This window comes from Magnolia sinica, chromosome 4, assembly GCF_029962835.1.
Source record: "Magnolia sinica isolate HGM2019 chromosome 4, MsV1, whole genome shotgun sequence".
Lineage (NCBI taxonomy): Eukaryota > Viridiplantae > Streptophyta > Magnoliopsida > Magnoliales > Magnoliaceae > Magnolia > Magnolia sinica.
The window spans coordinates 112,267,190-112,293,416 of record NC_080576.1 but is presented as its reverse complement, the minus strand read 5'-3'; the positions used below and the strand labels follow the sequence as shown (position 1 = coordinate 112,293,416).

General features: G+C 41.3%; 1 protein-coding gene across 1 annotated transcript in view; it reads left to right on the top strand.

Annotated features, from left to right (window-relative positions):
- Window positions 1-26,227, top strand: part of LOC131243851 (uncharacterized) — a 43,985-nt gene that overhangs the window by 12,807 nt on the left and 4,951 nt on the right. Inside the window, exon 5 of the mRNA XM_058243465.1 lies at window positions 22,401-22,514. Coding sequence (XP_058099448.1) covers window positions 22,401-22,514 — 114 coding nt within the window. The remainder of the gene's footprint in view (window positions 1-22,400; window positions 22,515-26,227) is intronic.

Sequence of the window (26,227 nt, the reverse complement as noted above, 5' to 3'; positions counted from 1 at the left end):
CATTATTATCGAAACCGAGCCCAGGAACAGCAGGGCAACGAATGTGGAAATACGCATATGTCATTATTTTTTTATTTTTATTTTAATTCTTTTTTGATGATGTCACGAGCAGTGACGTGGACCAATAAGATTAGGCGGCGCAGGAATTCTCTTTGCATTCAACACATATGATCCGCACTCCGATTAAATAGGTGGATGGAAAAAGTTCAACCACCGGTTCATGTTCAACGGACAAAAATCATGCAATGGACGGCCATAATCATCCTACTTTTTGTGATTTTTGACGCGCAGCTTATCCACTAAGATCCAACAAATGAGAAGTCTGATTCTCATGCACCAACGCCGCATGTGCCACGTGTGAGTGCTTTTAGCCACCTAAATCATCATTACTAGCAAACATGCATTTAGCATCGGATGCTTCTTGTCGTAACCATTCATCTGTAAAAAGAGCAGTTAGATAAAGTCACTCCAGGCGACATCCAGTAGAAAAAGCTAGATTGATAAACGGCTAGGATCAGATTTTTTTTTAATTTTATTTTTCTTTTTTATAACTCACCTGCATTTTTATGCCAGGGCATCTACATTAGAGCCAACCAAATGGATGGACCAGATCCAACGACCTCTCAAGCATGAATTCGAGCACAATAGCCATTCTTTAAAGTCATTGGTAGGTTTGGAGTAGTGGTGCATCTATTAGAGCTGGGTACGTGGGCTGGGACTGGGTTGGCATCTATGACCTGATCAATTTCGAGCCCGGTTGGGCTCTAGTCTATTTAGCCAGACCGGCCGGGCGTTTGACTTTTTATGTACACGTGTTCTATCCTACGATTATATTATTCCAACCCTTAGTTAGGCAATGAATCTAACCATTGGTTTCATCTTTTAAAGTGTCTATTTGGTTATGTATGTGTGGCCCACTTGATCAACGGTTAGATTAGGAACATTCATATTGGAAATAGGGATTTGATCAATTTTCGGGCCAGGTTGGATCAGTCCCCGGCCCATCCATTTTTATCCAGTCAACTCTCTCTCTCTCTCTCTCTCATGTTTGCCCATGCCCAAAAATCAGGTTGATCCACTAGTCATGTGGGTCACCTTATGTATATCTCAAAATTTCCTCAGGTGGGCTACCAGGGCACATATCTGACATCTAAGGTGCATGTGGCACTAGCAAAACCCACGTGGTGGTGGCTAGTGGAGTATCTTCCTTCCTCAGTGAGCAAAATGATTCCTTTTGCTACATTTGCCCACTCGCCTTTTCTCTCTCGTTTTTACCGCCCTCTGGAAGATTCTCGCACACTCAAAGAATAGTGCGTCTGCAGGACGAGTCTAACACCCCATCAATGAACAAGATGATCCTAGCCATTCGGTCATTGGCCATCAAATGCACTACCGCTGATTTGGCTGGATCATCTAATCATCTGAATCTGAGGTAATCATTCACTCACATTTGGCCCTCTCAATGAGTGATATCAGTGCAAGATCTTAGTCATTCATAGGTGTGCCCAACGGTGTATTTCCACGGCAGGAAAACCACACAAGTTTTGGTCATGGGTTAGACTCTATGCTACATCAGCACCATTTTCAAAATGGTGGTCACCCATTCTCCTCACATGGCACTAACGTTGCGAAAAATATTGATTTTAATAAAAAATATTTTAATAATAAAATAATATATAATATAAAAAGTTGTTTTGAAAAAACACTTTTCTGAGGGTTTTTTGGGAATAGTCCCACATGGAAAAGAGAAGAGAAAAACCTGTGGTTTATATGAAGAATGTAGAGTATTATAATATTTACCTACCTAGTCCGTGGACTATGGACCTTGCGTGTTCCAGTGCGCGCGCGCTCGGGCACGAGCTCGGTCTCGGACTCGGACTCGGACTCGGACACGGGCTCGGTGTGAGGGCGTGGGCATGTGAGGCAGTGTGGCTGTAGAGGCGCTAGTGGCGCACTTTACACTTCGCACCGGTGGCTGATTACCAGAGAGACTAAAGGACTGAGAGAGAAATCTCTCAGTATAAATAGAGGGACTGAAAAGAGCTGTTGCAGCAAAAACTATAACAGTTGAGCCATTAGTGCAGGGTCCAGCTATAACTACTGCATGGTTAGCCCAACAGCTAGAAAACGGCCAGCTGTTGTCTCACAACAGTCAGCATGCAACAACTTAATGATCCATGCACAACAGTCAGAAAACGGTCATAAAATGGCTAGTTTTCCAACAGCCAGAAATGGCTTAATGGAATTTAAGTTTCTGGACCATAACCCCCTAGCTACCATAGCCTATAAAAGGAGGACCTAGATGGGTTTCCAAACCATCTCAACTCACTCCAGCAAACCCATACGAACTGAGACAGCCAGCCCCTCTCCACTCATATATTCTAGTGTTTCCAGCAACATAGTAAGGCTTAAACCTTAGCTTGAAGAACAGACCAGCGGTGTGGTCTAGAACGGTTCAACTGAACCAGTGGCTGAAGATTTGAACTGACCCGTGTAGAAGTCAAAACTCTTTCTCTTCTTTTCTTCTTCTTTTGGGATTTTTTCCTTTATACTGTAATACTATCAGAAAGTATGTAATTGAGTTCCATTTGGTGGGTCTTCGTGTTTGCTGAACGCAGACCTACACCAGGCTTGTTGTATCCTAGAAGCTATTTACCTGTAACCTACCAGCATACTCAATTCAAGTGAGTAGGGGTAAATAACGCTTTAAGGACAGCGTCTTAGACGTGCTTCAGCCTGTCCTGATTTCTAATTATTTTGCACTTTTCGGTTTCCACATTATACAGAAATACATTAATCTGTATATTTCCAACAATCTTAAAGTGTTATTTTTCTGATGGAAGCTGACAGTATTTCATTCATCAAGTTGATGAATCAGGACTTGATACGTCTTGATCGGTTTGATGGAACCAATTTTACAAGATAGCAAGACAAGCTGAAATTTCTCCTGACGGCGTTGAAGATCTATTACATATTATATCCAAATTTGCAAGCACTACCTGAAACATCTGACAACGACACACCTGAACAAGTAGCTGCCAGCACTAAAAGAGTCGAAGACGAACTCTTGTGTCGAGAATACATTCTGAACGCTCTCTCCGACCGCCTGTACGATCTGTACCAGCAGACGTCATCTGCAAAGGAGATCTGAGCTGCTTTGGAATTCAAATACAAGGCTGAAGAAGAAGGTACCAACAAGTTTTTCATCGCCAGGTATTTTGACTTCAGTATGGTAGATAATAAACCGCTGTTGCCCTAAATCCAAGAACTGCAGCTAATAGTAAACAAAATCAAAGCAATAAAATTCGATCTTCCTGAATCATTCCAAGTCGGGGCTATAATCGTCAAATTGCCACCAATGTGGAAAGACTATAGAAAGAAGTTGCTGCATAAAACCGAGGACTACACACTGGAACAAATCCAGAAACACCTCACGATTGAGAAAGAATCCCGTAACTGCGATAGAAAAAATGATAACGGGAATACCTCGTCCAAATACATGCTTTAGAAAACACTAATAACAAACATCCCGAGAAGGACAATTCCCTGAAACCTAATAAAGAGAAATTCAAGAAGAACATCCAAAAGAAGAACGGAAAGTTCAAGGGCCCATGCCATGTCTGTGGAAAAATCAAGCATTATGCTCGAGTATGCCGCTATCGCAAATCTAAAAAAGAGTCAAGTGCAGTAGAAGAAGGCAATATCGTGGCTATAATCACTGAGGTGAATACCATCCAAGGCAAAGTTCCAGGTTGGTGGTATGATACTGCTGCTACTGTACATGTGTGCTACGACAAATCAACCTTCAAAACCTATGAGTAATTGACCGATGGTCAAGAAGTCCAAATAGATAATGAAGTCCGATCGAAAGTCTTCGGCAAAGGGACTGTCGAACTGATATTCACCTCTGGAAAGAAAGTGATTTTAACTAATGTACTACACGTCCCAGACATGAAGCAAAACTTAGTTTCTGGGGATCTTCTGGGAAAACCAAGCATACGGGTGGTGTATGAGTCAGGTAAATTGATTCTGTCCAAAAATGAAAATTTTGTCGGAAATGGATATGCTTATAATGAAATGGTTAAGTTTTATCTGAATGAAAGTAGCATTTCTACGTATATGGTTGAATCCGCTGGACTGTGGCATGATAGACTAGCCCATATAGGGTATAGTACCTTGAAGTTCATGGCTAAGAATGATTTAATCTCATACACAGATAATGAAACCGAAAAATGTGAAGTGTGCATAAGATCCAAAATGACAAAGAAACCTTTTCCAAGTGTTGAAAGATCGTCTCAAGTATTGGATCTTGTGCACAGTGATATCTGTGGATTAAATGACATTCTTACTCGTGGAGGTAAACAGTACTTCATAACCTTTATAGATGATTGCTCTAGGTATGTGTATGTGTACTTATTAAAGAGCAAAGATGAAGCATTAAACATGTTTAAAATATATAAAGCAGAAGTAGAGAATCAACTGAATAAGAAAATAAAAATTCTTCATAGCGATAGAGGAGGAGAATATTTCTCCAATGAATTCGATAACTTCTGTGAAGAACATGGACTGATACATCAATGTACAGTGCCATACACACTTCAACAAAATGGTATAGCTGAAAAGAAGAATAGAACATTAGTAGAAATGGTCAACTCAATGCTGATAAGAGCAAAGTTACCACTAAGTCTATGGGGAGAGGCACTGCTTGCAGCATGCCATATAATAAACAGAATTCCATCTAAAAAATATAAAATATCTCCATATGAAACATGGAGAGGTAAAAAACCTAACCTAGGATATCTAAAAGTGTGGGGGTGTCTTGTATATTGCAGAACCCCTGATCTAAAAAGAACTAAGTTAGGACCAAGAGCTATTAAGTGCGCCTTCGTAGGGTATGCACAAAATACTAAGGCTTATAGATTTCTAGACATAGAATCTAATACAATAATAGAATCAAGAGATGTTGAGTTCTTTAAAAATTCACTATCCTTGGAGTCAAAGGATAATGAAATCTAAACTCCTAATAGAGAACCAGATAGCACAGCTCCACAGATGATGGAAGTTCCTATTGAGCCTCGTAGAAGTCAAAGGACAAGAATAGAGAAAAGTCTAGGAGATAACTATATAAACTCACAACGTGTCATTTTTCATCTTGTAGAAGGAGATAGAGAAAATGTCATAAGAAAAATACCTATAGTAATGACTATACAAGATGTTTCTAAAACATATAAAGAGGCCATATCTTCTAGAGACTCAGCTTTCTGGAAAGAAGCTATAAACGATGAAATGGAATCGATACTATCAAATCAAACATGGGAACTAGTTAACTTACCTCCAGGTTCTAGACCCATAGGTTGTAGGTGGGTATTTAGGAAGAAATATCACATTGATGGGACTATCCAGACCTTTAAAGCTCGACTAGTTGCTAAGAATTTTAGACAAAAAGAAGAGATAGATTACTTTGACACATACTCTCCTATAGCTAGGATAACATCCATTAGGATATTATTTGCGCTAGTTTCCATACATCATCTTCACATCCACCAAATGGATGTAAAGACTGCATTCCTGAATGATGACCTCAACGAGAAGGTATATATGAAACAACCTGAAGGATTCGTTCTATCAGGAAATGAAAACAAAGTATGTAGATTAGTCAAATCATTGTATGGATTAAAACAAGCACCAAAATAGTGGCATGAGAAGTTTGATTCTAAAATACTTTCTCATGGTTTCATGTATAATGTAGCTGACAAATGCATATATTCTAAAGTAGATGGTAGTTACATCGCTATTATTTGTTTGTATGTTGATGACATGTTAATAATAAATAATAAAATGGAAGGTGTAACTGAAACAAAAAAGTTTTTATCTTCCGTATTTAAAATGAAGGATCTTGGACAAGTTGATACCATTTTTGGTATCAAAGTTAAAAAACATTGTGGGGGTTATGCTTTGTGTCAATCTTATTATATTGAGAAGATACTAAACAAGTTTAACCATTTAAATATAAAAGAAGCAAAGACCCCATTTGATCCAAGTATCAAGCTAAAAGAAAATACTAGAAGAATAGTTGTACAATTAGAATATGCAAGTGTTATAGGGAGTCTTATGTATGGTATGCAATGCACTAGACCTGATATCGCATATGCTGTGAGTAAACTTAGTAGGTTTACTAGTAACCCCAGTACTGAACACTGGAATGCAATAAGTAGAGTCCTTGGTTACTTAAAAGCAACTAAAGACTTAGGACTATTTTATTCAAAGTTTCCTGTCGTATTGGAAGGATATACTGATGCGAGCTGGATATCGAGTGTAGGGGACAACAAGTCTACTATAGGGTGGATATTCACCCTAGGAGGTGTAGCTGTATCTTGGGGATCCAAGAAACAGACTTGCATAACACATTCGACTATGGAGTCTAAATTTATAGCCCTGGCTGCAACAGGCAAAGAGGCTGAGTGGCTAAGGGATCTTCTATTAGAAATTTCTTTCTGTGTAAAGCTTATATCGGCTGTATCACTACATTGTGATAGTGAAGCCACATTAGCTAGAGCCTATAACTGCACTTATAATGGTAAGTCTAGGCATATTAGTCTTCGACATGATTATGTCAGACAATTGATTCGAGATGGAATCATTGCTATTTCTTATGTGAAATCAAGCAATAACCTGGCAGATCCTTTCACTAAACCTCTACCGAGAGAGGTAGTAAAGACTACATCTAGAGGGATGGGGTTGAAACTCTTCAACCAAAGTTCCACCAGTGATGGTAATCCAACCTAAAGTTAGAAAATCTCTAATTTTGGGTTTAATGGGTAAGAACAAGTCATTGATATGTGGAAAGTTTTCAGCACTAAAATTATAAAACCTCATCCATAATAGATAAGTGCTGAGCGTTACGATAGAATATTGAGTCTTAGAACTCTTAATGAAATCCAGTCTACAAGGACAAATATCTTATAGTAACGGAGATACTGGATGGATTTCACCTATATGAACGTAGAGATGGTGCCGTTTCTCATGAGATTTAGGAGTTTTCTCTCGGGATCGTTCACGAATTAGGATAAGCACATGGCCATTAATTGTGCTGAGCAAGATTGTGGGAACTCTAACAAACACAGCGAATATGTGTGTGGTATTTCCAATTCTGTTATCTAGGAATAACTGGTTCAAAGCTTCGGCTACCAGTCATTTCGACAGAATTTTGAAATACTTACACTAAGGAAAGATTAAAATCGAAAGATATCTTACTTTATGCATATAAGCTGATTATTCTGGCAGTATTGTTTAACCAAGAAAATAATTTTATAAAATCAAGTGGGAGATTGTTGCAAAAAATATTGATTTTAATAAAAAATATTTTAATAATAAAATAATATATAATATAAAAAGTTGTTTTGAAAAAATACTTTTCTGCGGGTTTTTTGGGAATAGTCCCACATGGAAAAGAGAAAAGAAAAACCTGTGGTTTATATGAAGGATGTGGAGTATTATAATACTTACCTACCTAGTCCGTGGACTATGAACTGGAACACCCGCACCCGCGCTCGCGCTCGGGCTCAGGCACGGGCACGGGCTCGGTCTCAGTCTCGGACTCGGATTTGGACTCGGGCTCGGGCTCGGTGCAAGGGCGTGGGCATGTGAGGCAGTGTGGTTGTAGAGGCGTTAGTGACGCACTTTGCACATCGCACGTTCGCATCATATCGCAAAGGGTCGCTCCTTCTGGACCTTGAGCGAACCGGAGCGAGATGTGTGCGAGTCGTGGTGCGACTAAGTGGCTATGGCGGGTGGCTGGTTAGCAGAGAGACTAAAGGTGTAACATCCTGAAAATCGGAGGTCGTGCATATGCTCGACTCCCGAGTTCCCGGGGTCACTTATAACCAGTTTTCATTAATATGCGATTAATCCAGTCTAAATGCGCATTCTGAAATTTCTTGGAACATGAAGCACAACCACACAAGTCTACTGAAAATCAATTATACCTATATATATATACATGCTCAAAAGAATACAAACGGGCACACAAGGTGACACCCAACAAAATCACAAAAAGAATGGCATGTCCCAAGGAATAAAGCTGAGACGCTGCTCGGCGATCCAACGACCCATCTACTGATCCGATGGGATCCCGCTCATCAACTGGAAGGGAACTCGTCCTCCTCCTCGAGACTCGCATCACCAGGCTCCACGAAATCTGTATCACCTATATCTATGAATGGGTCTGGTTGGTGTTTTAAAACACAGTCCCAGAGTGGGAGTGAGTGATCAACTCAGTGGGTGCTATTAGTCTTAAGTTGTAACAAGCATCAATTATAATAAGAATTTAATGAAAAACAATCAATCATAAACATCTATCTAGTCTTGTTAATATGCATGCATGCATGGTGATATGATGTATGCCCTCACCACAATGCTCCCTCGTGCGACAACATCTAACGATCGCTAATGCCAACACTCCCTCAGTGCGACCTCGACTGCCGAGTCGCCAACCTAGCTAATGCCATGCAATGATGATGTTAACCGGGTTCTTAGTTAAGTCCATTCATCCAGAAGATTTGAGAATCTTATACACCCCACGTATCAAATGCCCTGAACTAGTTGCGAGGCCAAGACCCCCGAATGTGTGAGGCCGAGACCCCGCGATCCTTGACCCCATCGGGTTTCTCCCATCCCCGACTTCAAGCACATGGGGGTGCTGAATGTGGGGTCGCTCGCGGTCACTACGGGGAGGAGCGTCACCCCAGCGTAGGCCGACCGCTCGGACATAGTGTCCCATTCCACCATGCTCGGCTCACGAGACTGTGGATCAATATTTCATCCGGTATTAATGGGCTACAACGGTGGTAGAGTGTTCCAGTTTCCATACATATGTGAGCAAACAAGGTTAACAAACTAGGTGGGTCAACCAGTGGACTAAACCACACGAGCCCAGGCAAGTATGTGGCAGAACGACATCGGGTACAAGTGACCCATGTAGCCTGACTACTGCCGCCCACACATACTTGTCCAAACCCATGGGTTTAGCCTCAAGGTGGTCCTACCAACGGAACCACCTTTGCTCTCCTAATGTTCCTGACTAACTCAAGGGTAGGAATAGTGACTCATAGCATGCCAACTACTAATGTAACATCAAACATATTCAATACCATGTTCTCATGTTGCTCAACATACAATTCAAATTTTCCTACAAGCAAATCATTAATATTATAAATAAAGTGTATGTGTGTGGTGTGGGTTATTGAGGAAGTTAACACTTCCTCCATGTTGAGAAATCATATACACAGGAGTAATGAAATTATACGAAAAATGAAGCAACAACGTATAAAAATCAACACGGCATGAGCATATGATCATCCATACATCAAATCATGTGAGAAACATAAACGACATCATGAGAGAGAGTCAAACATAGAAATCCATACCATTTCAACCAACATATAATTCCTAGGATTTCCTAGGCTTTTAAAAATAACATCCAAGCAATCTAAATCATTAATCTCGTATTAAAATTGGTGCTAGGTCACCTAAGAGTAATAGTCCGCACCTATGAATCGTTGGAGGCTTGAAAGACGACCTAGGAAGATGGATTTTTGGGGTTGAACGGCCAAAATCCCTAAAGCAAGCATTTGTATGTTAAAATCCATGTCAATCTCTTCTCAGTACATGGATTTCAAGAAAAAGGGGTGAGGGGTTTTACCTACATGATCAGCGGACGATTCTTGTGGTTGTAGTGGAGGGGTCTTCCTTGAAGAAGAGGTAGGGTGGTGCAAGATTGACCTCCCTTGGATCCCACCTTGCCTATGGTCCACCTTCACTCTCACCTTCACTCTCTTCTTCCTCTCTTCCTTCTCCTTTTTCTCTCCTCTCTCCCTTAGGACAAATTCGTATGAGGGAGTGGGTGCCCCAAATAAGGCTTTTTATAATGCCAGATTTGGTGAAAATGGCTCCAAGTGTTAGGTTTTTACTATACTAGACCTATGAGAGGATTTTTCTAAGCTCTAGGGCCCACTATGAGGTGTACAAGTCAATATACACCGTAGGATAGCTAGCTCTAATGATGATCTACGTATGGATATGATCGGCCCGCCATTTGGATGCACCGATCGTCAGATATGATAAGAAGTCTGTTCAACGGTCACCGATAGTCGATCAGGGCCGCAGCTATACGGATATGAGCAGAAAAATATCCTTACTCCATGGGTAAAGTTTGGTCGCAAACCGACGGTCCGAAATTCTCAACTTTGCATAAGAGTGGACGACTTAATTCACTTAAGTTCCAACTCCTTTCTTTAGGGTATTTGTACTTCTCATGCACTCATCCTTCGGCTCAAGTTGACCGGTTCTGGACCGTACCCAGGTCTGATTCCCGCGATGGACGTCAAGCCCAATGAGACGGACATTATTCTATAGTTTTGGAACTAGTAGTCCACCAACGAGCGGTCTAGAGCTTGTTTGGATAACTAAGGTAATTCTGGTGGTCCTCTGGCCATGAAACTTATAGGATAGGTGCTCCATGGCCCGATAAAGGGCCATGTAGAATTTGGGGATGATCGGATATGGGGTTTGGTCGCACGGGTCTGATTCGCGATCAATGGTCACCATGCCACGATCGGGACCCAGATTTTGTGGGCGGGTGTAGAAAAATACATTAGACCCTCATCATAAATTATGAAGAAATCTGATAGCTGAAATGTCTTACATTTCAGTTTTATTTACACGTGCCAGATTCCAATTTTGGCATTGGTGTGGCGCATCTGGCAAGTGCCAGATTACACTTCTGGGTGTCCATTGGGTCCGTGGTCCGCGATGGTCCCCAAGCCTAGTGAGATCTATGCTCTCCTCAATTTTTATAATTTTCTGACATTCCTATGTCGCGGTATAGCCCGCACGGGCTGCTGCCAAGTGTAAATGGCCATTTGGCTTGACGGCCCGCACTTGGCCCAATCACAACCCAACTAGTCTACTCTAATGGGCTAATCCTAACTTAATTTAGGCACCAAACCATGAGTAGTTTAAACGAACGGTCCTGCGGTAAATCCTACGAGGACGCCTCAGTACACTGTTCTGGTTGGACAGGACGTTACATGATTAACCGGACTTGTGCGGTTCTTCACTGGTACACCCTGTATAAACTGACATTGAGTGCTAATGGTCATTAAGTAATATTTAGGTTAATTAAATAAAATAAAAATAAAAATTGATGGATTTTTAAAAATCCAAAATAGTGAAAATCAAGGATGTTACAAAAGGACTGAGAGAGAAATCTCTCAGTATAAATAGAGGGACTAAAAAGAGTTGTTGCAACAGAAATTGTAACAGCTGAGGCATTAGTGCAGGGTTCAGCTATAACTGCTGCATGGCTAGCCCAACAGCTAGAAAACGGCTAGCTGTTGTCTCACAACAGTCAGCATGCAGCAGCTTAATGGTCCATGCACAACAGTCAGAAAACGGCCATAAAACGGCTAGTTTTCCAACAGCCAGAAATGACTTAATGGAATTTAAGTCTCTGGACCATAACCCCCTAGCCATCATAGCCTATAAAAGGAGGACCTAGATGGGTTTCCAAACCATCTCAACTCACTCCAGCAAACCCATACGAACTGAGACAGCCAGCCCCTCTCCACTCATATATTCTAGTGTTTCCAGCAACATAGCAAGGCTTAAACCTTAGCTTGAAGAACAGACCAGCGGTGTGGTCTAGAACGGTTCAACTGAACCAGTGGCTGAAGATTTGAACTGACCTGTGCAGAAGTCAAAACTCTTTTTCTCTTCTTTTCTTCTTCTTTTGGGATTTTTTCTTTTTATACTGTAATATTACTAGAAAGTGTGTAATTGAGTTCTATTTGGTGGGCCTTCGTGTTTGCTGAACGCAGACCTACACCAGGCTCATCGTATCATAGAAGCTATTTGCCTGTAACCTACCAGCATACTCAATTCAAGTGAGTAGGGACAAATAACGCTTTAAGGATAGCGTCTCAGACGTGTTTCAGCCTGTCCTGATTTCTGATTATTTTGCACTTTTCGGTTTCCACATTATACAGAAATACATTAATCTGTATATTTCCAACAACTAACGTGCAACCATCCAGACCATTTAAATTGTGGGTCCCATTGTTGGTGGAGCATATCTAAAACAATGAACAGTTAAAACTAAATAGTCAGGTGTCCAAACCCAAGGGAAAAATCAAATGGCTAATATTATCTCCTATTAGTGAAATTTTTAGTTCATGCTCTATGGACGGTTGGGCCAAGAATCGTATGATCTCTTATGCCATGTGTACAGTTGAATAGTTACCACCATTTTAAAATGGTGCAGGTCGAACATAGGAGATTATATGATTCTGGGGCCACAAATGTATCTTAGATGTTGAGCACTGGTCAGTTTTTAGCTGCCCATCTTTTTCATATACAAGAGGGCCACCCAATACCCAAATGGGATAGATTTTGTGATGCATCATGTCTGTTTAGGTCAACTGATTTGCAATTCCCATCTTGCAATCTGCTTGCACTAAAGGTGGCAATGGACTGTTTCCCTAGCTTGGCCAATGGCATAAACAGGCTATAGAGGTTGAGTTGGTTGTATAAAAAAAGATTTGAATAATTAAGGAATTAAAATGGTCCAATTTAAAATTTGATTTAAAAATAAAAATAAAAAATAAAATTAAAGTATCCTTCCCTTATGGCTGCGGGTTTCATTGTTTGTACTAAAATTTGTCCAGACTAGGTGCAGGTTAAGGTAAATGGCAGAGAAGATAGTCGAGAAGCAAGCACAAAGATTTGAAGGACATGATAGGACAAGTCATCTCTTCAGGGTTGTTTTTGATATTTAGGTTATCTCTGAATAAGAGTAAACAACTATTTCAGCCACGGTAGCCCTAGAGCACATTCTGAGCTTCCAATGAAAATAAGATCATGGTCAATGAATGTAACCGCTCTTTAGTTGCATGTGAAAGCACCCTCATCTCTCTTGGTAACCTATATACATGACAGAAGCAGATTCAAAGCAATAGACCTCTCCCCGAATCCAAAATCTTATGTAACTAAGTTTAATTCTTCCATGTTCAGCAGCAACGGACCCTTAGTGTAGATCTAGTTTCAGTCTATCCCTGCACATGCATTAGACCGACTCCTAGTTGTAGTTAATAGTTATAATTCCATTTCATTTGTGCCTACGTGCCGGATCTAAAGGAAGACCATAGCTTAGGAATCCATCCACCTATGCTCATAGGTTGGGCCGACTTTAGTTGTAATCTCAGGCATTGCATTTGCCTTGCATATCAGAATATTGGTCCTAGAAGCACCCTGTTGCTCTTAACCAGACCAACAATCCCACTATAGTGGTAAGTCATACGTCTTTTTTTCTTTTTGCATCAATCTCTCTCTAATCTTTTTTGTCTCGACCATACAATTGTCGTATATTTAAAAGTCCTCTAATTTTTAAGGCAAAAAAGAGTTCATTAGAGTAAGAGCTTCAATCTCTACCAGTCGCCTGAGTAACAAGCACATGAGAGTTGATTGAATAAATGAACAATCAAGTGGAAGACCGAACCTCGCTCTATCTCGACGTCAGGGGACGATGGTCACAGTTTGATTTGGACCCAATCGATTCTAGCGCGCCCACAATCCCCACATGTTCATGAGCTCGAATTTGAGACCAACACTCATCATATAAAGGAGAAACATTTTTGTTCTTTAAATCGTCACCCAAATTTAATATCTCTAAACTGCACATGTATGGAAAATGGAAACCCTACAAGTGTCATTACACTGTACAGTACTGTGGCCCACTTGATAATTAGAGTGGCTTGGCTAGGCCATTCGTCATTGGCCATAGCCTAGCCTCGCTTGAATACCAGGCTTAGATTTCAAGCGCAGGCTCAACCCTTGGGCTAAGTTTAGGGTCCCAAGTAGGGCTGTCAACATACTAATTAGTTGGGGTCAGGTCCAATAATATCCATGCCGAGTTTGGTTCTTACTCAGTCTGATTCATGAGTACCTAATGAGTCTTTTGATCTAGGTTTCAAGTTGCTTTTGGGAAGAATAAGAGCATTTACATGGTCTTGCCCATCCAATTAATGTTTTAGATCCCCAACATATGTGAGACTTTGACCCATGTATGGTGTATAAATGGACTCTCTTACATTCGTGGCTTAAAAAACCTCATAATCATCAATATATACATTAAACACACACACACACACACACACACACACACACACACACACACACTGTAAGCTTTAAATTTTAATTACATTTGGATGATTTCATAAATAATGGAGAGTTTAGCAAGACATGCAACATAAGTAAATCATAAAGTAGTATCGAGTGCCACTAAATATAAAAGTATCTAAAGCACAAATCTCAAATCATCTAAATAGGGAACTAGTCCCACCCATACATGACCCAAAGCAACTAGAGCCCTGGTCTATACCTCGTGGTAGCCCGAACTCAAACTAAAAGGATCCGCCGAAAATCTAGAAGTAGGGAAGCTCCTTAACCTCATCCATGCTCACCTCCCTCGGCTCGTCGAACTCTGCCTCACCTGCATCTAGTAAAGGGTCTAGTTGGTGTTTTAAAACACCGTCCCAGAGTGAGAGTGAGTGATCAACTCAGTGGGTGTTATTAATCTTAAGTTACATCAAGCATCAATCATATTATGCATTTAATGAAAGGCAGACATTCATAAATCCTTAACTAATCTTGTTAATGCATATGCATGATAAATGATATGATGCATGACCTCGTCACAACACTCCCTCAAGCGACTCCATCTAAAGATCGCACGTGACCAGTACTCCCTCATTGCGACCTCAACTGTCGAGTCGCCAAATCCTAGCTAATGCAATGCGTAAATAATGTTAATCGAGATTTAGTTAGTTCCGTTCATCTAGTAAATTTGAGAAATTGGTACACTCCAAGATATCAACGCCCTTAACTAGTTGCGAGGCCAAGACCCCTTAATGCGCAAGGCCAAGACCCCACGATCCTTGATCCCATCGAGTTCCCCATCCCCGATTTCAAGCATATGGGAAGTGCTGGGAAAGGGATCGCTCGCGGTCACTACGGGGAGGTTCGTCACCCCAGCGTAGGCCGACAACTCGGACACAGTGTCCCATTCCACCATGCCCGGCTCTCGAGACGGTGGATCAATTTCAAATGGTTATCAATGAGCTTCAGTTGGCGAAGGATGTTCTAGGTTCTATTCAGGCGTAAGCAGACATGGTTAACAATCATATTTGGTCAGTAATTGAGCTAGATCGTGCGAGTCTGTGTGAGTATGTAACGGATGACATTGGGTACAAGCGACTCACATAGTCCAACTACTATCGCCCATTCACATCCGCCCAAATCCGTGAGTTTAATCACAGAATGGTCTTACCAATGTGACCACCTTCTCTCATCTTAGTTTCCTGACCAACTCAAGGGTTTGATGGTATTCGATAATACTTCAACAATTAGGGTTTATGAGCTCACACAAGCGAAATCATGCATTCATATTTCCCAACATAAAAATTCAGATTTTCCTACAATGCGAATACTCACAATATTATGAAATAAAGGTGCATGTGTGTTGTGTGGGTTAGTGAGGAAGCTAAGCATTTTATATATATATCATAGGAACAAAATGCACAAGGGTAAATGAATTATACATGCTATATTGTAACATCATACATGAATTAACAAGACATGAACATGCAAAAATCAAATTTATACCCAATCATATGAGCAACAATAAACATTCCATAACTATTCCATGTTGATTGAAAGGATCAAGGTAAGGTCTTTCCTAGGTTCTCTCAAGATCCTCCAAATATATCATCCAAGCAATCAAAATCATTAGACCCATACTAAAATTGGTGCTAGGCCACCTAAGGATAATAGTTCAAACCTATGGATTGTTGAAGACTTGGAAAACGACCTAGGAGTATCGAGTTTGGTGTCGATCGGCAGAAATCCTGAGGAAATGCATTTGCATGTTAGGATTTCATGCAAATCCTCTCTCAACACAAGGGTTTCAAGAAAAAAAGGATAAGAGATTTACCTATTCAATCAATTGAAGTGGTTCTTGCAGTTGTGGTGGAGGGTTTCCTTAGAGAAGGGTAGAGAGCTGTAAGATTGAACTCCCTTGGGCCCCACTTCAACTATGACCCACTTTCTCTCCCTTCTTCACTCTCCCTTCCTCTCTTCTTCCTTTCTTCTTTCTTCATTTTCTCTCTTTTCTCTTTCCTTTCTCTAGGGAAAATTCGTATGGGGAGAGGGGTGCCCAAAAGAAGCCCCTTTTATAATGCCAGATTGGGTGCAAATTGCCCCAAGCCTTGGGTTTTTACTATACTAGCCCTATGAGGGTGTTTTTCTACCATTTTGGGGCTACTACGGGGTGTAAGAGTCGACACCCACCATTAGATAGTTGGCCCTAGCGATGATCTACCCATAGACACAAATGACCTGTCATTTGAATGCGTCGATCGACGGGTAGGATCAGAATTCAGTTCAACGGTCACCGACTATCGATCGAGCCCGCGACTATACGGATTTGTGTAGGACATTACTCTAAGTTGTTGCCCCAAATTTGGTTATGATTTAACGGTCCGAAAGCTACAACTTGGGTAAAGACCAAACGCAGATAAGTGACTTAAGTTCTTGGTTAGTTTTAAGAGTATTTGCACAACTCATGCATCGACCTTGTAAGTCCAAGTTGAGCGATCCGAGTCACGATTTCGACTGGATGTCTCACGATGGACGTCAAGCCCAGTAAGATGGACATTATTCTATAATTTTGGAACCAGTGGCCCACCAATGAGCGATCTAGAGCTCGTTTGAAGAATTGAGACATTTCTGGAATGAATTAGGGTTTGGATTAACTATGTTCATAATATGGCATATTTATAATTAGTGAAAGTGGAGATTTAGTCATGATTACTTTAAATCGTCGGTTTGAGGCTAAAAGAATAACGGGGTTGATTTGATCTATTAGTTAAGATCCGGGCTTTATCTTACTTGGCTTCGGTTAGATCTTTAATTTAGTTATGATTGTCTTGATTAGTTAGCGATGGGTCGGTTAGATTTGGGTCATATGTGAGTAAATCACGGGGCTACACCTGATATTCAAGTGATCGGGCGGATTCATGGGCTTCCTACGGTTGATTAATCGGACTTGTGCGGTTCTTTACTGGCACTTCCCCTGTATAAACTAATATTGAGTGTTAATGGTCATTTAGTAATATTATAAGTTAATTAATAGAAAATTTTTTAAAGATTTTTGGAAATCCAAAACAGTGAAAATATATGATGTTACACACACACACATATAATGTCAATAATCCTTTTCTATGACACATAAAGGACCTATTGTCAATATGAATCATTCATTTGTTCATTCATTCATTCATAAACTAAGAACAGTCATGGTGCAAAAATAATGCCAATCAAGTGATCCTAAGCTTCAATAGCATGAAAATGGATAGTATAAAAAAGGACAGTTAAAATTGACATGAGAAACATAATAAATAAATAAATAAATAAGTCCAGTCACCATCTTGAAACATTTACTAAAAAGATCCCACTTCATGTATCTTATGATTTTAAAGTAACACTTTAGTTAGAACCATAATAATAGATGGTTGTAATAAATTTGGCTCCATTCAAAGGATTAGGATCATTACATGGGTGTGCGATTCTTGCACCATAGCTTGCTTCTACTTACATGAATGAGATGTTTGGATTGATCACCGAACACCATTGAAAAGGACAGAGATGCCGGAATGATAGCGATATCAACCTGACTAGACCCGTCTAGTATAAAAATGCAAACCCGACCGGACTAAACCCGACCGGAAGGCGGATCCCAAAGGCTACCCAATTTCTGCACGGTTCGAAAAGACGGAACCCATGGGTTCACTTGGACCGTCCAATCGACGGATCTGAACAGTACATGAGGTGCATAAGACATTTCATAGGCTATATGCAAAAATCTCACTGATCGGATGCCATTATTTTCTATAGCCATGCAAGATGAGCCTTAACGAATGGATGGATCAAATTGTTGATTGGAACTATTTCTTCCGACATTTTTAACTGTTCATATCAAATACTATGGATCAAACGGTTGAATGTTTGTCATTTCAATGTGATTTTTGCACGATAGCTATGAAGTGTATGCTGGACGTAATAAACAGTCTAGATCAATGGATTGGACTGTGTACGTGTCCTAATGCAATTAGGAGTACTGTTAAGTTGTAGTGGGCGCGGATCCACCGAAGTGGGTGGGATCCCTGACAGTGGGGCCCACTGTGATGTATGTGTCTTGTATCGGCACTGTCCATACGTTTTTAAAACTTGTTTTATGCAGAATCCAACAAGATCCATATCTCAGGTTGAGCTTAATACAGGAAACAGTAGTAAACGACAATTAAAATCTTCTCATGTGCCACAAGAGCCTTGGATAAAGCTGATATTTTTGTGGTCTCTTCATCCAGGTCTTTGTGACATTATCAACAGATTGGATGGAGAATAAACATTCCGTTGGGCCCATGAACGTTTTAATGGTGGGGATTCAATCACTACTGTTTCCTGTGGTATGGTCCACCTAAGATTTGTATCTAGCTTATTTTTGGGATCATGCCGAAAAATGAGCTTTCAAAATGTATGAACGGTATGGATGTAAGGAACATACATCACAGTGGACCCCACAGTTAGGGATCCACCCAAACCGCGCCTGGTCAATAGTTATGGTGCTCTGAAAGCAGTGGCGCATTTTAGGGAAATGCGTGCTCAGTCTCCTCTAGAGCTGGGCATCGGACCGAGTCGGATCGGATTCGGTCCAACCCGACCCTAATCGAAGTCTGCATAGCTTGACCCGAACTCGAACAGATCCGGTACCGGATTTGAGTCATCTAACTCAAACAGATCCGAATCCCTAGTAGTCTGAACCAATCCGATTCCGACTCGGTCAGAAAAACTGAGTCGGATCCGATTGGGCGAGGTTCGATCGTCCATTTTTTCAATGGTGTGGAAATTTAGCGTCAACCACTCAAATGATCTGAAAAAACTGATGGACGGTGTGGATAAACTAAAAAAAGATTTAAAACGGTCCCACGTAGTTTACCAAATGGAATAAAAAATCTCACCGCAAAAGCTTCCTGAAGAAGCTTTACTTCATGACGGCAAGCAGATTGCCTAGTCTGTACAGTAAGCGTACTGAGTAAACTCAGTGGGCCCTAGTGACATTCATGCATTGTATCCACTCCGTCTATCTCTTTTGAAACGTAATTTGAGGGCATTATCCCAAAGTACAAACCTCAAATGGACCACACCACCAGAAACAGTGTGAATTGAACATCGACCGTTGAAAAATTCTTGGGGACAATATAGGGTTTAGATCAAGCTGATATATGTGTTTTCCCTTCATCCATGTCTTTGTGATCTTATGAACAGGTTGGATGACAAATAAACATCATTGAGTGCCTTAAAAAATTTCCAACTGTTGAAATCAATACTTCCACTTTTTCTAGTGGTATGGTCCACTTGAGCTTTGTATATACATCAATTTTGGGTTGAACCCATAAAATAATCTGGAAAAACGAATGGACGGCGTGGATGAACTACATGCATTCGCGGTGGGCCCAACCGAGTTTACTCAGTACGATAAGAGCGTACGAGTAACTCAGTACGCAAGTACTGCCTATGTTCTTAGCTCACGCCAGCTATATAGCTGCTGTAGGTACGTGTCGTGCGAAGACGAGCACTGACGCGCTCCTCGAGCTCCCAGTTGTACGGACGGTTCAAAGGAGATCAAAGTTACATGGCCCCACAGTGATGTATTTATTATATCTATACCTTTAATCTATTTTTAAAAAACATTTGAGAGCATTATACAAAAAAATAATCATATCTAAAAATCATCTAGACCACACCATAAATAGCAGCAAAGATGATGATTTTCACCGTTAAACAATTTGTAGGTCCACCATAATGTTTATTTTCCATCCAATCTATTCATAAGGTCACAAAGACCTGAATGAAGTGGAAAAACAAATTTCATGTTGATCCAGAACTTCTGTGAACCCAACAAGGGTTTCAGTGGTAGACGTTCAAACCCCTGCGGCTTTCCGTAGTGTGGTCCACTTAATAGTTCATCTATCTTATTTTTGTCTTAAGCCTTAATAAAATATTGCCAAATGGATGGACGGTTTGGATATAACACATACCTCGTGATTAGACCCACAGAACTTGCTAACGTCCGCTTCCGTCTCTGAATCTGACCGTCACGCGTCTCTGAATCTGACCGTCACGCTTGTAAACACCGTATGCAAATCTTCTTCTTCTTCGACCAATCCCTGCTGCGTCATTCTTTCTCTCTCTCTTCCGTAAACAGCTATCCACCGTATAGCAGTGTATATCTCTTCGACAGAGAATTCTCTGAAACTCAACTGCAGAAAAAAAGGTATTTAATCTACCGTAGGATATGTAAGTAGTTTTTTTCTTGCCTTAATCTTCAACAGAAAGGGAGAGAGAGAGATAAACAGAGATAAAGCGAGATAGAGAAAGATAGAGTTTGGGGCTCAAGTGTATATTGAGCGGGTTTTTTTTGGCGCCAAATGAAAAGCCAAAGATACGGAGATATTTTGTAAAATAGAGGGCTATTGACATTCCGGGTCGGGTCGGGTCGAGTCGGGTCGGATCATTTCGGTCCGGATTTTCGGATCGGTTCTGTCCGGATACACCACTATCCGAATTCGACCCGTGATCGGATCTGGATGGACATACTCGATCAGGGCCGATCTAGGCCGTCGGTTCTGTTCGGAACGGTACCGAGTCGGGTCGGATTGGGTCGGATCCACCGGATCGGGTCCAATATGCCCACCTCTAGTCTCCTCTCCTCCCTGCGATGCTATTTCCACCCGCTCCCACCCAGAACTGAAACTTGGTTATCTACAGCCTGAAGTAGGCTAACTTATCGTATATGCACATATTTCCACCAATAAGACACTTTTGCAGGAAATCCGTACCAAGTAAACGGTAGACCCCAGTATGATTATCATCCCTTAAAAATATCAGTCCGTTCAGATCATTACGTGGCCCACACTGTTGGAATCAATAGATAAACGACCGTTTGATTCATCATATGGGTCACTTGATGAGTGGACTTCATAATTTTTTCGATGGGTGATCTTAATAGTGGGTCCTACTGTCTTCATGGCGCGGATTTTCTACTTAAGTGGTATGTTGGATGGAAAGATGTGGCTGCACCACAAGTAAGTACACATCCAGCTGTATGTGATCAGTTCTTATTCCCATTTTCCATCTCCGGACATGGCATTATTGGCATCTACTTGATTAGGGAATAAATCCTGCCTTCCATGCAATCCTAGCCGTCTACGTGTTTGGGATAGAGATAGACTAGTAGTGATAGTTCACCACATTCATCTGTTGAATCTACATCCATCATCCAGATCATCCAAATCATGGGACTGTTTCTAGATAAGAGTAGGGCCCAAAAATCGAAATCGGATTGCGTACTGAGTTACTCAGTACGCTTTTATCGCACTGAGTAAACTCAGTTGGGCCCACTGTGAAGGTATATGGTTTATCCACACCGTCCATCCATTTTTCCTGATAATTTTAAGGGTTGATCCAAAAATTGAAGTAGATAAAAATCTCAAGTGGACCATGCCACAGGAAACAGTGTGGAATAATGATCTCCACTGTTGAAACCTTCCTAGGGCCCAGATTAATGTTTATTTGTAAGATCACAAAGACATGGAGGAAGAGAAATCAGAAACATCAGCTTGATCCAAAACTTGTCTGGCCTCCAAGAATTTTTCAATGGTAGAGGTTCAATCACACTGTTTCCTGTGGTGTGGTCCACTTGACTTTTGGATATGCTTATAGTTTGGGCTAAAGTCCTAAAATTATCTGTTAATATGGATGAACGGAATGGATAAAATAAATAAATAACGGTGCACCCCATAGAGTTTACTCTGTACGCTGAGGGTACTTAGTTACTCAGTACGCAATCCACTTCCCCAAAACTCACACTGACCAAACTATCTTAACCATCCAATCGCCATCTATCGAATGGACGTCCATAACTATAGTGGTCAGAATTCTGAACTAATCAGGAAAGATCGTACGGTTAAAACAGTCCCATCCGTTACGATTTCCAAATTGAGAATCATCCACAATGGGGCCCATGATTTGAACAGTCCAGATGGAGTCACCATAATTTTTAAAACGGTGGTGGACTATCCCCATAGTGTGACCGTTGCTATTTAAGTCGTAGGCACCGAGCTCTCCTCCTGTTATATCATCCACTTGCAACAGGTGTTCGCTATAGTGCAAGAACATCCATCCTTTTGTATAGATGGAGATGGGATTTGAAGAGAAAATGGGAGAAGCATCTGCAGCCGTTGATGGTGAGAAGTGGGTCTGTGATTCTTCACTCGACTACAAGGGTAGAGTCCCTCTCCGGGCCTCAACTGGTGCATGGAAAGCATCTATCTTCCTTATAGGTAAGGAATACCGAGTCTGCTGCTGTATGCCTGTTCATGTCCGGGCCAGGCAGTTGTTAGGACTACTCCTGCCAGGATGGTCTGGGCCCTGTCCGTGATGTATTTTTTTAAAAATCCATGCCATCCATCCATTTTGAAATATCATTTTAAGGTATGAGCCCAAAAAAGAGGCAGATCAAAGTCTCAACTGAGCCACCCACAAGAAGCAGCGGTGATAAACACACCACAGTTGAAATCTTCCTAGGGCCCACCGTGATGTTTATTTTCCATCCAAACTGTTCAGAAGGTCACATAGATCTGGATGAAGGGAAAGCATACATATTAGCTTGATCAAAAACTTCTGTAGCATCCACGAAGTTTTCAACGGAGGCTTTCAATCTCCATAGTTTCCTGTGGTGTGGCCCAATTGAGGTTTGTATCAGCTTCTTTTTCTGATTGGTGACTTAAAATGATATATTTAAATGGATGTACGGCGTGGATAAAACATATACATCACGGTGGGCCCAACAGAGCCCTGGTCCTGTCCCGGCAGGGGTAGGAGGCAATATCTCACTTTCTTGTTGTGAATGGGCTTGTTTTTAAGGCTTTTGGGTAATGGCGTGATCTATGTCAGTCTCGGGGTGGGGTAGGTCCTGGCCCGGATTTTGAACTGTGTCTGGCCGGGCCGTAGGGCATGATCTGTTTAAAATTCTGATTTTTTGGGCCCAAGCCCGGCCCATTGACACCCCTACTCGTGGGTCAGTAGTCAATATTGCTGTTGCTGCCGCTGTGAGTACGGCTGCTTAGGTTCGTTGGTTTTAGGGTCCTGGTCTGGTAGTTGTTTCCCTTGGGCATGTAATATCGGCTCTTGTGTGGACCTGGCTTGATTTGGGTTGGCCTATCCAAGGCCGTTTATGATGAAACTGTAGGCCTAATTACAGTGATTGAAACTGGATCACCAGCCGAAGCCCATCCTGAAGCTGGTCAGCCCAGCCCATTGACTACACGTGTGATGAGTCCTTTGGTTGCTCACATGAGTATCCATCCTGATATACACCCACGTGTAGAGCTGGGCATTTTATAACTGAACCGGTGGATCCGACCTGATCTGACTTGATCTGACCTGATTCGAACAGAATCGATAGTCAGGATCGGTTAGGATCGGGTAGCATAAGTCAGATCCGAAATATTTTTGGGTCAGATCCGGAGAATCCTTGTTCCGAACCGACCTGATCCGTAATCCGATCCAATTGGATCCGACCCAATCCGACCCAATCCGGAGATATATGTGTTTCATCCATTTCGTTCATCCATTTTACAGATCATTCTAGGGCTTTATACAAAAAAATAATAGGGATATAAATATCAGGTGAACCACACCACAGAAAAACAATAATGATTGGATATCCACCATTATAACCCTCCTACGGCCAACTGTACTGTTTATTTGAAATCTAAGCTGTTGATTAGGTCATAAGGACTTAGATGAAGGGAAACAATAAATATCAGCTTGATCAAAAACTTTTATGGCCTCTAAAACATTTTTAATGTTTAACGTTCATTTAACACTGTTTCATATAATGTGGTCTACTTGAGATTTCGATATGCCTCATTTTTTTTTTTTTCCTCATAAATAAAATGATCTATAAAAATAGATAGAGGGCATGGATGAAACACATACATCATGGTGGGGCCCACAGAGCACCGACCACCAGCCAGTGGCCTATGGCAAGGGGAGTAGCCAGTCCGTGTCTGGTATAGGGTACCAGCGTCTGGCGCACCTCGAGCTCTGAGTTGTACGAACAGTTCAAAGGAGATCAATGTGATATGGGCCCTACAGTGATGTATTTATTATATCTACACCGTTCATATGTTTTTAGAGAAAATTATAGGGGCTTATAAATTTAAAAAAATAATAATAATAATATCCAAAAATCATCTAGACCACACCACAAATAATAGCAGAGAATGATTTTCACCGTTAAACAATTCATGTTGTCTACTTAATAGTTAGATCTATCTTATTTTTCGTCTCAAGCCTTAAGAAGTGCTAGCCAAATGGATGGACAGTTTGGATATAACATATAGCCTATGATCAGACCCACAAAACTCACAAACATCAATAAAATACTGATTACGTGGATGCCGTGCTTGCGTGAAAGGCAAGCTACTGCCATTTCGGGCAGTGCACCTGGCACGTCAAAATTTCATTTCTAGTAAGCGTACATATACGGTAGATTGAAATCTTCCAGAGCTATGTAGGGCCCACCTTGATGTATGTATTTTATCTAAGCCGTTTATCAATTTTGAAATATTATTTTAGAGCATGGACACAATAATTTGGTATATTAAAGACTGAAGTGGACCACACCACATGAAACAGTTAAATTAACGTTCATAGGATCTGAATTGTACTTAACCCGATCCGACTCGATTTCCCAGACCGAGTCAGACTCGGTTCGGGTCTGGCCAATCATGCATCGGATCTGTCCGATTTCGGTGACCCAGATTGGGTCTCAGATTTGATCGGGTTCGGGTCAAGCCCTTGAGATTTCGGGTAGGATCGGGTTGGACGTAATCCGTTCCGATCCGGACCGTTGCCCAAATCTACCCACGTGCGTGATCCAGATCTTTTTAGCAGATGGGCCCCGTTAAGCTTGTGTCCTGGACCTTTAGTCAACTTTTACTTGTACAGGTGAGGCCCATCCGATAAGCGGTCTGGCTTGACTTTTGGGCCATGACATAATCATGATGGGAGAGCAGGAACTGGTCGGTGCTGTGGGCCCCAGAGTGATGTATGTGTTTTATCCATGCCGTCCATCCGTTTTAACAGATTATTTTAGGGCAAAAAGCAAAAAATGCGGTATATCCAATAATCAGGTGGACCACATCAAAGGAAGCAGTTGTGATTGAAGGACGTGGTTGCTATTTCATTACGAACGTGATGTCACCAAGTTTTGTGGCCCCACCATGATGATTGTGTTGTATCCGCACCGTCCATCAATTTGGAGAGATCATTTTGTGGCATGAACCAAAGAATGAGATGGAACCAAAGCTAAATTGGACCCCACCAAAGAAAAAAGTCGGGATTGAATGCCTACCATTATAAACTTGTTGGGGTCACAAAGCTGATATTTGTGTTTTGCCTTCATTGATGTCTACGTGAACTTATGAACAGTTTGGATCTCAAATAAACATCATGGTGGGCTCTAGGAAGGCTTCAACACGGGCATCACTGTCCCACTGTTTTCTGTAGTGGGCCCACTTGAGCTTTGGATCTGCTTTATTTTTGGTCTCATGCCCTAAAATGATCTCGACAATGGATGGATGGTCTGGATACAACACATGAATACTTATGGTGGGGCCCACAGAACTTGATGACGTCACTTCATCAAGAGTCTGGCCACTGAAGCAGTCAGCAGCTAATCCGCGTCCTTGATTGAATGTCCGCCATTAAAATCTTCTCGGGGACCATAAAAGTTTTGGATCAAGCTGATATTTTTGTTTTCTCTTCATCCAGTTCCGTGTGACCTTATCAACAGGTTGGATGGAAAATCAACATTACAGTGGCATGCCCACTGTATGATGGGCGTTCAATTACCACGGTGTACTGTGATGTGGTCCACTTGAGATTTTGGTCTGCCTAATTTTTGGGCATGCCCTAAAATGAGCTGGAAAAATGGATGTACGGCATGGATAAAACACATACACCATAGTTGTATCCACACCATCTA